This window comes from Salvelinus namaycush, chromosome 27 (genome assembly GCF_016432855.1).
Source record: "Salvelinus namaycush isolate Seneca chromosome 27, SaNama_1.0, whole genome shotgun sequence".
Taxonomy (NCBI): domain Eukaryota; kingdom Metazoa; phylum Chordata; class Actinopteri; order Salmoniformes; family Salmonidae; genus Salvelinus; species Salvelinus namaycush.
Window position 1 is genome coordinate 15,361,757 of NC_052333.1, and position 13,861 is coordinate 15,375,617.

The 13,861-nt window shown below is 40.3% G+C and overlaps 1 protein-coding gene across 1 annotated transcript; it reads right to left on the reverse strand.

The window, feature by feature from the left end:
- Positions 1-1,744: 1,744 nt before the first annotated feature.
- Positions 1,745-13,500, reverse strand: LOC120022053 (biotinidase-like). The gene is made up of 5 exons (XM_038965847.1): positions 13,469-13,500; positions 3,571-3,787; positions 3,273-3,422; positions 3,031-3,176; positions 1,745-1,874 (listed from the first exon to the last, which is right to left on the reverse strand). Exons 1-5 carry the CDS (start codon positions 13,498-13,500, stop codon positions 1,745-1,747), a joined length of 675 nt encoding a protein of 224 aa, XP_038821775.1.
- Between the last annotated feature and the right edge of the window lie 361 nt (positions 13,501-13,861).

Genomic DNA, 13,861 nt, shown 5'->3' on the forward strand with positions numbered 1-13,861 from the left:
AGGGAACGGTCATGATGGATTCAACTATATTATAGGGAACGGTCATGATGGATTCAACTATATTATAGGGAACGGTCATGATGGATTCAACTATATTTTAGGGAACGGTCATGATCGATTCAACTATATTATAGGGAACGGTCATGATGGATTCAACTATATTTTAGGGAACGGTCATGATGGATTCAACTATATTTTAGGGAACGGTCATGATGGATTCAACTATATTTTAGGGAACGGTCATGATCGATTCAACTATATTATAGGGAACGGTCATGATCGATTCAACTATATTATAGGGAACGGTCATGATGTATTCAACTATATTTTAGGGAACGGTCATGATGTATTCAACTATATTATAGGGAACGGTCATGGTGGATTCAACTATATTATAGGGAACGGTCATGGTGGATTCAACTATATTATAGGGAACGGTCATGATGGATTCAACTATATTATAGGGAACGGTCATGATGGATTCAACTATATTTTAGGGAACGGTCATGATGGATTCAACTATATTTTAGGGAACGGTCATGATGGATTCAACTATATTATAGGGAACGGTCATGATGGATTCAACTATATTTTAGGGAACGGTCATGATCGATTCAACTATATTTTAGGGAACGGTCATGATGTATTCAACTATATTATAGGGAACGGTCATGATGTATTCAACTATATTATAGGGAACGGTCATGATGGATTCAACTATATTTTAGGGAACGGTCATGATCGATTCAACTATATTATAGGGAACGGTCATGATGGATTCAACTATATTATAGGGAACGGTCATGATGGATTCAACTATATTTTAGGGAACGGTCATGATGGATTCAACTATATTATAGGGAACGGTCATGATGGATTCAACTATATTTTAGGGAACGGTCATGATCGATTCAACTATATTATAGGGAACGGTCATGATGGATTCAACTATATTATAGGGAACGGTCATGATGTATTCAACTATATTTTAGGGAACGGTCATGATGTATTCAACTATATTATAGGGAACGGTCATGGTGGATTCAACTATATTATAGGGAACGGTCATGATGGATTCAACTATATTATAGGGAACGGTCATGATGGATTCAACTATATTTTAGGGAACGGTCATGATGGATTCAACTATATTATAGGGAACGGTCATGATGGATTCAACTATATTATAGGGAACGGTCATGATGGATTCAACTATATTATAGGGAACGGTCATGATGGATTCAACTATATTATAGGGAACGGTCATGATGGATTCAACTATATTATAGGGAACGGTCATGATGGATTCAACTATATTATAGGGAACGGTCATGATGGATTCAACTATATTATAGGGAACGGTCATGATGGATTCAACTATATTTTAGGGAACGGTCATGATCGATTCAACTATATTTTAGGGAACGGTCATGATGGATTAAACTATATTTTAGGGAACGGTCATGATGGATTCAACTACATTTGAAGTCAGAAGTTTACATACACTTAGATTGGAGTCATTAAAACTTGTTTTTCAACCACTCCACAAATTTCTTGTTAACAAACTATAGCTTTGGCAAGTCGGTTAGGACATCTACTTTGTGCATGACACGTAATTTTTCCAACAATAGAATTCACTGTGTCACTATCCCATTTGGTCAGAAGTTTACATTCACTAAGTTGACTGTGCCTTTCATTTGAGTCAATTGGAGGTGTTCCTGTGGATGTATTTCAAGGCATACCTTCAAACTAATTGCCTCTGTCCGGCGAACGGCGTGTCAAAGGTCACCACCTCTAGTCTGGGCGGGGTATCGAATTCCTTTTCGAAGAACAGGTTTTGTTTGTGGTAGCGAGCCACCAGGGAACCATCAGACCTGCAGTGAATGGGAAAACCAAATGTATTTTCATCTATATAACCCAAATCCTTTTGTAAAAGTATTACAATTATTATGCAAATAAAATAAAGTCCTATAGAGAATGGATGCTGGTAGGGTGCGCTTAGGATGAAAAGCAAAAACATAATTCCAAGTCCCTCCTGTATAACTAAAAAGCTTTTGGAAATCAATGCAAATCAATTCCCCTATTCCAAGAGAACCTCTGGAGGTTTAGAGTACCTGTAGTGCTCCCTGTACAATGCATTATTGTTACTTTCCCCAGTTTCTGTGTTGTATCTGTGTTGTAGTTTGTATTTGAGTGTGTGTGTTTCAGGAGATGGCTTCCTGAATTCTCCCCAAGCAGCTGATTGGTCAGCCCCATTGATGATTGGAGCTGACCCCGCCCCCTCGTCAAGTTACAGCTGTAACCGATTAGACTCTTCTGAAGCTATATAAAAGCCAGTGTTCTGTTCAGAAGGGAGATCATTGCTGAGAGATGATTGCGGAGAGATTGATTGTAATATCCTGAGATGATTGCTGAGAGAGAAGGCTGATGGCTGTGGGTTATTACCTGTGTTAGTTGTTGCAGGGAGCAGCTTTGGTATGTTCTGTGTTAGTTTGTTGCTCAGTCAAATAGAGCTTATTTGATGTCCTGTGTTTCTCAGTTTGTTTGTGAAATTGTTTAATATTCTGTTTCATTTGTTCCCAGCGGGGAAGGGGAAGGCACCTAGGGAGTGCTTAGGCAAGAGGCCCGCGGGCATACATATACCCGTAGTATATTCACTGTATAGGCACACTAGGTAAGACCTGGGCGGGCCACCCCCTGTATTTTGGTTAGGGCACCAGGTGGTGCTAAATTAGGTAAGTAGTGGGTAGGCAGGTAAGATAGGAGAGGGGGCTTTGACATTTACTTTCTTTGCTTTGGTTCCATCCAGCCCCTTTTCCCCATATTACCGTGTGAAGGAATAAATTCCTAGTAAACGGTAAATTCTCTGCCTTTTGTCATCCTTACTCGCACCTACAGTCCCATACCTCTTTCACTTCACGGGGAGTTGAGTTGTAGCAGTTTCCCTCTTCTTAGAGGCGTGCGTAACAATTATTTTCTCACAGGATCAAGAAACGTGTTTAAAAGTGAAACAACCCATTTACCACCAACCTGAAGACTACATCTGTGTTGAACTGCCAGCGCCCGTCGGGGGGGCAGGTGGGGTGAGAGGTCAGAGGGCAGGGCTGGAGGTCAGGCATGTTGGCCACCAGGTATAGTTGGTGACGTCGAGCCATGCAGCTCAAACTCTGGAGGACCTGAGAGAGAACAGGGCAGAACACACATTAACATTGATGACATTAGACATGGATCCACAGTGGTAAGTAAAGGTGTGTGCACGTGCGTGCGTATACCTCAGTGTTATTGTGTCTGTCAGGCTGTGTACAGGGGTTCCAGTCCTCCGTCAGTGGGTCAGGGATGGTCTCTAGGTAACCAGAGATGGACAGACGACTGAAGTTGAACCCATGGATACCGCCCTCTGGAAATACTATGATCTGAGCCCCCTGGAAGAGAGAGTCAGAGAGAGTGTCTATGTTTGCTTTGGCAATGTATAACACTTTCCATGCCAATGAATCCTTTTGAATTAGAAAGACCGAGACAAAGAGAGAGAGGGATGTGGAGGTTGTTTCTGAAGGAACAAGGTGTACCTACCTGTTCCGCTGGCCGCGCGGCCTGCTCCTCTTGGACCTTCAGTTCCTCATCATGTGCTCGAGCGCCGCGGCCCGAGACAGAGGCACGTGCGGCTCTGGGTTCAGAATCACCTGATGCTCGTAGACTGCGGCCACGTAAGATGGACCGGGAGTCCCCTCTGTCCTGTCCCCAGCCCGGGTTAACGTTACCGGGGACAGATGGAGAACAGCAACCACCACTGCCAGGAGGACATGGAGGAATGACCAGTGCCCAGGAACTTCTGACTTATTATAGAGTGAGGACCAATGAGTACGAGTTCAACGATTCGTTGAACAAATATACTGAAAAAAATATGCAACAAATTTTACTGAGTTACAGTTCATAGAAGGAAATCAGTCAATGAAAATAAATAAATTAGGCCCTAATCTATGGATTTCACATGACGAGGCAGAGGTGCTGCCATAGAAGGGCATAGGTTCACCCACTTGGGAGCCAGGTCCACCCACTGGTAAGCAAGAAGCCAGGTGTGGAGGTCCTGGGCTGGTGTGGTTACACATAGTCTGCAGTTGTGAGGCCGGTTGGATGTACTGCCAAATTCTCTAAAACAATGTTGGCTGGTCTTGAGGGCGTGTTATCCTGTGTCAGCCCATGCAGTACTGCAGCATGACAGCTACGGGGCAGCAGCTCACTATAAATATCATGGAGATAGTTAGAGGATGCAACATTGTATCTGCCCATTATGGCGTCTGTGAGAGCATGATGTGGAGGTGACTAGTATGGGCTATCTCCCTGAAGTTCCTTTTAGGTTCACTCACGCGTGGGTACAGCTAGAGGTGCAGTTGTTAGCTAGCAAGAAATGTGAATCACTGCTAGATCGCTATGCTGCACTTGAAGGACTTATTCACAGTTAGCACATATCTTAGTTGTCAATAAAATGTATTTGGCATCACTCAAATGGTAGGGAGGGCAGGCAGGCATGTTCCCATTCAGTTGTCAAAACGTGGGTTGGGACCAATGATGTGTATACACCCTGGATGACTGACAGCGGGCGCTGTATTGACGCCACCACGCTTCAATACAGTTTGAATTAGAAAAACCGAGACAAAGAGAGGGATGTGGAGGTTGACTATAATAAGTCAGAAGTTCCTGGGCACTGGCCATTCCGCCATGTCCCTCCGTGTCCTCCTGGCAGTGGTGGTTGCTGTTCTCTACCACGCTGTATTGAAGCCATCTTGGCACTCCTCAACTGTAAAAAATATTTTGGATGCTATAAAAACAGTAGTGTTGCGTGGGTAAAATCACTGGGGAAGCCATGCCAGACATTTTTTAAATATTACAACCTACTGTACGTGTTGTGATAATTGTGAAGTTCACCTGTGGTAAATTCAATTGATTGGACATGATTTGGAAAGGCAAACACCTGTCTATATAAGGTCCCACAATTGACAGTGCATGTCAGAACAGAAACCAAGGAATTGTCTGTAGAGCTCCGAGACAGGATTGTGTCGAGGCACAGATCTGGGGAAGGGTACCAAAACATTTCTAAAGCATTGAAGGTCCCCAAGAACACACATGATTCTTAAATGGAAGAAGTTTGGAACCACCAAGACTCTTCCTAGAGCTGGCTGCCCAGCCAAACTGAGACATCAGAGAAGAGCCTTGGTCATGGAGGTGATCAAGAACCCGATGGTCACTCAGACAGAGCTCCAGAGTTCCTCTGTGGAGATGGGAGAAACTTCCAGGACAACCATCTCTGCAACATTCCATCAATCAGACCTTTATGGTAGAGTGGCCAGACGGAAGCCACTCCTCAGTAAAAGGCAGATGACAAACAATTTAATCAATTTTAGAATAAGACTGTAACGTAACAAAATGTGGGAAAAGTCAAGGGGTCTGAATACTTAACGAATGCACTGTATCTGTTACCATTCCACGTTTTCTACACCAGTTGTTACCACGAGCCCGTTCTCCCCAATTAAGGTGCCACCAACCTCCTGTGTTTTGGTGTAACAGTAGCATTATAGGCCTACTATAATATGGTATTATATTCGGTTGTGTTATGTCGCTTAAGCATGATGATGTGGTTGTTACTGACAAGAAGCACATGGCTGAGCTCTTTAATCACCACTTCATTAAGTCAGGATTCCTATTTGACCCAGCCATGCCTCCTTGCCCGTACAACATTTACTCATCTCCCACCCCTTCTAATGCGACTAGCCCCGACGCTCCTCCCTCTTTTCCCCCTGCCCCGCTACAAAGTTTCTCCCTGCAGGCGGTCACTGAATCCGAGGTGCTAAAGGAGCTCCTTAAACGTGACCCCAAAAAACCATCTGGGTCATATGGTTTAGACCATATGGTTTAGAAATCTGTATACTTGGACTTTGATTTAGCTTTTCCAGTATTAGTAGCCATATTATAAGTTAGACATTTGCAAAACACCCAGTTTTCATAACTTCATAACTCTCCATATTTTTATAATTTTTGTCCAAAAGGAAAAGGCTTGCTGTTGCACAAGGTTAGCAGCTACATTTTGCGACAGACACGGGCTCATTGGCTATCTACCTAGCTTTGTTTGACCCAGATTGGTGCTTACAGTCGATCAAGTGAAGACCGCTCGTGTCATCGGCGTACCATGAAGGCGTCGCTCTCTGACCAAATTTGGTGTCCTATAGGATATACTACACCCCTAATGATATAGTGAAGTCTGGTTATGTTGTAGGATCTCTGAGGAATGAATACGAACATGATTTGACTGTTTGAAACAACGTTTAGGGTTATATTTTCATAGATTCCTTTCTTTGCAAATTGAACGAGTGGAAATTGATCAGAAATACAGTGTAGACATTGTTAATGTTATAAATGACTATTGTAGCTGGAAACGGCTGATTTTTAATGGAATATCTACATAGGTGTACAGAGGCCCATTATCAGCAACCATCACTCCTGTGTTCCAATGGCACGTTGTGTTAGCTAATCCAAGTTTATCATTTTAAAAGGCTAATTGATCATTAGAAAACCCTTTTGCAATTATGTTAGCACAGCTGAAAACTGTTGTTCTGATAAAAGAAGCAATAAACTGGCCTTCTTTTCACTAGTTGAGTATCTGGAGCATCAGCATTTGTGGATTCGATTACAGGCTCAAAATGGCCAGAAACAAATAAATTTATTCTGAAACTCGTCAGTCTATTCTTGTTCTGAGAAATTAAGGCTATTCCATGTGAGAAATTGCCAAGAAACTGAAGATCTTATACAATGCTGTGTACTACTCCCTTCACAGAACAGTGTAAACTGGCTCTAATTAGAATAGAAAGAGGATTGGGAGGCCCCAGTGCACAACTGAGCAAGAGGACAAGTACATTAGAGTGTCTAGTTTGAGAAACAGACGCCTCACAAGTCCTCAACTGGCAGCTTCATTAAATAGTACCAGCAAAACACCGCAAAACAATCCAGCTACAATAGTCATTTACAACATTAACAATGTCTACACTATATTTCTGATCAATTTGATGTTATTTTAATGGACAAAAAAATGCATTTCTAAGTGACCCCAAACTTTTGAACGGTAGTGTATATATGTATGTGTGTACACATAGACGTACGTAAGTGTTGTAAGAAGTATTAAGAGAAATTAATAGCATAATGGGTTACTAGATTTGATAAAGTAACAATGTATGAATGTATAATGGGTACTAGAGTTTAACTTGCTAGGTAGAGACTTATTGTGGGCAGAGCACGCCATCTATTTTTTTTTTATTTAACCTTTATTTAACTAGGCAAGTCAGTTAAGAACAAATTCTTATTTACAATGACGGCCTTGGAACAGTGGGTTAACTGCCTTGTTCAGGGGCAGAATGACAGATTATTACCTTGTCAGCTCGGGGATTTGATCTTGCAACAAGTCCAATGCTCTAACCACTAGGCTACCTGCCAGCCCATCTATAGGGGACTGATAGACAGTGCCAGCCCATCTATAAGGGACTGATAGACAGTGCCAGCCCATCTATAGGGACTAATAGACAGTGCCAGCCCAGTTATAGTGAAAGTTGATCACAGAAATGTTTTCTCTTCCCTTCTGAATTGACCGGTGCATTTTATACATTTGCACATTACATGTTCATCTTAAAAATAGTAGACATTTAATAAGTGTGAAGTAGAAAGTGAATATTCAACAGAAATTGATAATAAATATTAAAAGTAGCATTGTTAGGGTAGACTAAAATGATAACAATGCCTTCCAATATGGAAAAAGTTATCATGTTTGTTTTGTTTTAAACCATACAATAGGGGTGAAAGCAGAACATTGTATGAGAGTGATCTGTGTGTATTAGCAGTAGTGATTGAGAGGGTCTTGAGTCCTAGTTTAAGGAAACATATGGAGACTAGTGAACTTAACAAAGTGAATGGTAATATTAGTGGCTTTCAGATAGCACTCTAATAATGCAATGTCTTTGTAACTTGAATAAATAAATGTTTTAATACAAGGTCACATGATGAACAGAGGGATTGAGCATTGTTTGGGTTAGAGAAGTTTCCTGTAGACAAATAGATAGCCGCCAGTACTCAATGAACTCAAACAGGCTGTAAAGGACACAGTGTGAATAATTAAGAGATGTTTTTGACCATTTGCCATTATTATTACTCAAATCTATAGTTTTGGTAGCACCAGGGATTTAAGCAAGAAGGTATTGTCATCTAAAACAATCTGTTTCCATTACGTGGAACTGTGTCCAGAATTGAAGTAGATCCAAGTAAATGTTTTTTGTACCGAATATTGAGCTGATAAGCTAGCCTGCACAGAATTTTCTAGCAGATTTATTAAACAGCAGATTTTATATTTTGACTAGTAGATGTCACAAGATCATATGTCAATGCAACAGGTAAAATTGATAAGATTACAAGAGAGGGGCTCTGGGATTGTTTACTTTAGAAGGTGCCTATTCCACTTGACGGGACACCGTATCATCTGATCAAATCAAATGTTATTTGTCACATGCGCCAAATACAACAGGTGTAGACTTTACCGTGAAATGCTTACTTACAAGCCCTTAAGAAAATATTTACAAAAAATTAAAAGTTTAAATAATAATAAAGTAACACAATAAAATAATTATAACGAGGTTATATACAGGGGGTACCGGTACCGAGTCAATGTGAGGGGGCACAGGTTAGGCGAGGTAATTTGTACATGTAGGTATGGGTAAAGTGATCATGCATAGATAATAAACAACGAGTAGCAGCATTATAAAAACAAGGGGGGGGGGGGTGTAAATGTAAACAGTCCGAGTGGCCATTTGATTAATTGTTCAGCAATCTTATGGCTTGAGGAAGAAGCTGTTAAGGAGCCTTTTGGTCCTAGACTTTGGCGCTCCGTTGATGCACTTATTGATGAAGCCGGTGACTGAGGTGGTATACTCCTCAATGTCATTGGATGAATCATGGAACATATTCCAGTCTGTGCTACTAATGCTAGCATCTGCGTCATCTGACTACTTCCATATTGAGCGAGGCACTGGTACTCCCTGCTTTAGTTTTTGCTTGTAAGCAGGACTATGGGATACAAGTAAGTTAACTTCACTGCGCTACGGATCCCTTTTACGGGATCACTTTCCTAAACAACCGCTAGAATTGCAGGGCGCCAAATGCATAAATATTACAAAAAATATTTATAATCATGCAATCACAAGTGAAATATACCAAAACACAGCTTAGCTTGTTGTTAATCCACCTATCGTGTCAGATTTTGAAAATATGCTTTACAGTGAAAGAAATTTAAGCTTTTGTGAGTGTATCAATCAATGCTACAACAGCTAGCCCCAAATTAGCATGGTCACGAAAGTCAGAAAAGCAATCAAATTAATCGCTTACCTTTGATAATCTTCGGATGTTTGCACTCACGAGACTCCCAGTTACACAACAAATGTTCTTTTTGTTCGATAAATATGACTTTTATCACAAAAAAACGCATTGGGTTGCGCATTATGTTTAGAAAACCAAAGCCTTGTTCCGTTCGACAAATTTCAAAAAGTATCCATAATGGTCGTAGAAACATGTCAAATGTTTTTTATAATCAATCCTCAGGTTGTTTTTAACAAACATAATCGATAATATTTAAACCGGACCATAACCTATTCTTTAAGAGAGAAAAGGAAAATGGGGAGCCCCTCTCTCGCGCGCAGGAACTATTCAGAGGACACCTGACTACTTTTGAAACATCTCGCTCATTTTTCAAAATAAAAGCCTGAAACTATGTCTAAAGCCTGGTCACAGCCTGAGGAAGCCATTGGAAAATGAATCTGGTTGATACCCCTTTAAATGGAGGATAGACGGGCCAGGAAACACAGATTTCTTTTTAAATATATCACGTCCGGGTTAGATTTTCTCAGGTTTTCGCCTGCAGAATAAGTATTGTTATACTCACAGACAATATTTTGACAGTTTTGGAAACTTTGGAGTGTTTTCTATCCTAATCTGTAAATTATATGCATATTCTACGATCTGGGCCAGAGAAAATGTCAGTTTACCTTGGGAACGTTATTTTAACTTTTTATGAATAGGGGGGCGCTGTTTTCACTTTGGAAAAAATCGTGCCCAAATTAAACGGCCTCGTACTCTGTTCTAGATCATACAATATGCATATTATTATTACTATTGGATAGAAAACACTCAGAAGTTTCTAAAACTGTTTGAATTATATCTGTGAGTAAAACAGAACTCATTCGGCAGCAAACTTCCATACAGGAAGTGAAAAATCTGGAAACGAGGCTCTGTTTCAGGGCCTGCCTATTCAACTGGCTTTTATTTATCGATATGTATGCACTTCATACGCCTTCCACTAGATGTCAACAGGCAGTAGAAGGTTGAATGGGGTGTCTAGCTTGATGTGAGGCCGAATAAGAGTTTTTGGAGTGACAGGTCCGGTATTTTGTTTGTTTTCGACGGCGCGCGGGGGACCTCGACATTGTCTTCTGAAAAGCGTTCGGTATACACAGCGAATTGCTCCGGCTCTGATTTTATTTGATACATATGACAAAAACATCATAAAGTAGGATTTTTCAACCGAGTTTGATCAGTTTATTCAACGTTTATTGGGACTTTTGGAATTTTCCATTCTTTGCGCCAAGAGATGATGGGCATGTTCGCGCCACAATGCTAGCCAAGGTTGCTAATTCGACAGAAGAAATGGACATTCTAAAACCAAACAACGATTTATTCTGGAAATAGGACTCCTTGCACAACATTCTGATGGAAGCTCAGCAAAAGTAAGACACAATTTATGATGTTATTTCGTATTTCGTATATGTTGACTCCAACTCGGCGGAGAATAGGTGAGCGCTGTCTCACAATAATGCATTTTGTATGTTGTAGTAAAGTTATTTTTTTAAATCTAACACAGCGGGTTGCATTAAGAACCAGTGTATCTTTCATTTGCTGTACAACATGTATTTTGTAGTAAAGTTTATGATGAGTTCTTTGATTAGATTAGGTGACTGTCCAAAATATCTCCGTAGATTTTGGTGAATTGTTGCTACGTATTCACAATGTATAACCACGATTTGCAGCTCTAAATATGCACATTTTCGAACAAAACATAAATGTATTGTATAACATGATGTTATAAGACTGTCATCTGATGAAGTTGTTCAAGGTTAGTGATTCATTTTATCTCTATTTTGTCGGTTTTGTGAAAGCTATTTTGGCGGGGAGTAAATGGCATTGTGTGTTTGGCTATTGTAGTGAGCTAATAGAAATATATATTGTGTTTTCGCTGTAAAACACTTAAAAAATCGGAAATATTGGCTGGATTCACAAGATGTTTATCTTTCATTTGCTGTACACCATGTATTTTTCATAAATGTTTTATGATGAGTATTTATGTATTTCACGTTGCTCTCTGTAATTATTCTGGCTGCTTTGGTGCTATTTGTGATGGTGGCTGCAATGTAAAACCAGTATTTGTAGCTCTAAATATGCACATTTTCGAACAAAACATAAATGTATTGTATAACATGATGTTATAAGACTGTCATCTGATGAAGTTGTTCAAGGTTAGTGATTCATTATATCTCTATTTGTGGGTTTTGTGAAAGCTACCTATGCGGTGGAAACATGGTGAAAATATGCCGTTGTGTGTTTGGCTATTGTGGTTAGCTAATATAAATACATATTGTGTTTTCGCTGTAAAACATTTTAAAAATCGGAAATGATGGCTGGATTCACAAGATGTTTATCTTTCATTTGCTGTATTGGACTTGTGATTTCATGAAAATTATATTATATGATATCCCTGTCCCGTTAGGCTAGGCTATGCTAGTCAGCTTTTTTGATGAGGATGATCCCGGATCCGGGATGGTTATCAAGTAAAGGTTATGAAAAAAAAAATTCTGACCCCTAGCGCTAAAGAGGTTAAAACTCGTTTGAAGTTTACATAGGTTGGAGTTGGAGTCATTAAAACTCATTTTCAACCACTCTGTTTTTCTTTTCTTTATATTTTGTTATTCTAACCTTTCAGCACACTGGCCATGTGATTGTACTAACATTAATTTCTGATTACTATGACTATGATTACTATGACTATGATTACTATGACTATGATTACTATGACTATGATTACTATGACTATGATTACTATGACTATGGCTAATTCACATACTCTAGGCTCCACATGCTTTAGCAGCTGGAACATGAAAGGAATTAACCAGGTGGTCAAGCGTAGCCGAGTGTATACTCATCTTAAGTCCAGACATCGTTTTTCTCCAAGAGACCCATCTCCGGTCCAGCGACCATGATATACTAAAGAGAGGATGTGTAGACCAAATATTTCACTCCAACTTTGGCGCTAAGGCGGCAGGTAGCCTAGTGGTTAGAGCGTTGGTCCAGTAACGTAAAGGTAGCTAGATTGAGTCCCCGAGCTGACAAGGTAAAAATCTGTTGTTCTGCCCCTGAACAAGGCAGTTAACCCACTGTTCCTAAGCCGTCATTGTAAATTAGAATTTGTTCTTAACTGACTTGCCTAGTTAAATTTAAAAAATAAGGCCAGAGGGGCAACCATCCTTATCAGAAAAGGCACCCTGTTTGTCTCCTCCAAAATAATTTCAGATATTAATGGCAGATATATCATAGTGTTGGAGAAATTGTTTAGCACACAGGTTATTATAATGCTAAATTTTTCTCTGACCTCATCGCAACACTTCCTGACCTTAACTCTCATCATTTGATATTGGGCGGAGATTTCAATTGTGTATTACATCCAAGTCTAGACAGATCCAGACCGAAGCCCAACAATGTCATTTCTAAATCAGGTTCAGTGATCAACTCATTTCTAGAATCCTTTAATTTGTCTGATCTATGGAGGAGGAGCTATCCCACTGCTAAACAACACTCCTTTTTTCTCCAGTCCACCGCTCATAATCTAGTATTGACTTTTTCCTGCTGGACAATAGAATTCTTCCTTTTGTAACTAATAGCCAATATCACAGCATCATTCTCTCAGACTATAGCCCTGTCCAGGTAGATATCCGCTTTCCGGACAGTACTGTGTCACAACACGCGTGGCGACTTGACCCACTACTACTATCCTGTAGTGCCTTTAAAAAATACATATCAACTCACATTGTCTTTTTACAGATCAACTGCACCCCTGATGTGTCTCACTGTGTGGGAGTCGTTAAAACTTCAAATGATTTCATACACAGAGTATGACAACAAACAGCACACCAAACTCTTATCGGAGCAATCTCAACTCATTCTAGATGTGGACAACAGATATGCCTCTTCTCCAACTCCTGAACTCTACAAAGAGAGACTGCTACACCAATCGGAATTTGACAATCTTTCCACCAAACAAACGGAGAAGCTTCTGTTTAAGTCGAGGCAAAAATTCTCTGAACACGGAGAGAAAGATGACAAGTTGTTATCTCACCAGCTTGGACAGTCCGCTGCTAGCAGCACCATACCTGAAGTCTGTTTTGCAGCGGATTTAACTTCACCAATACCAAAGAAATCAACAACCAATTTAAGCAATTCTATTCTGCTCTTTACTCGTCAGAGGCTCTTCCTGACACATCTTGTATGCATGCATTTCTAGACAATCTGGACATCCCCTGCCTCAATTCAGATGAACAAACCAACATGGATGCCTCCGCAGGGGGGCCATGATGATGAAGCTACTCTGGCAATCCAGTCCATGCAGAGCGGTAAAGCCCCTGGGCCTGATGGCTTCCCTATTGAAATTTATAAAGCATTCTCCTCTAAATGATCCCCTATCCTCAGCTCAATGTACAATGAAATCCTTTCTAGTCAGAAACTGCCACAG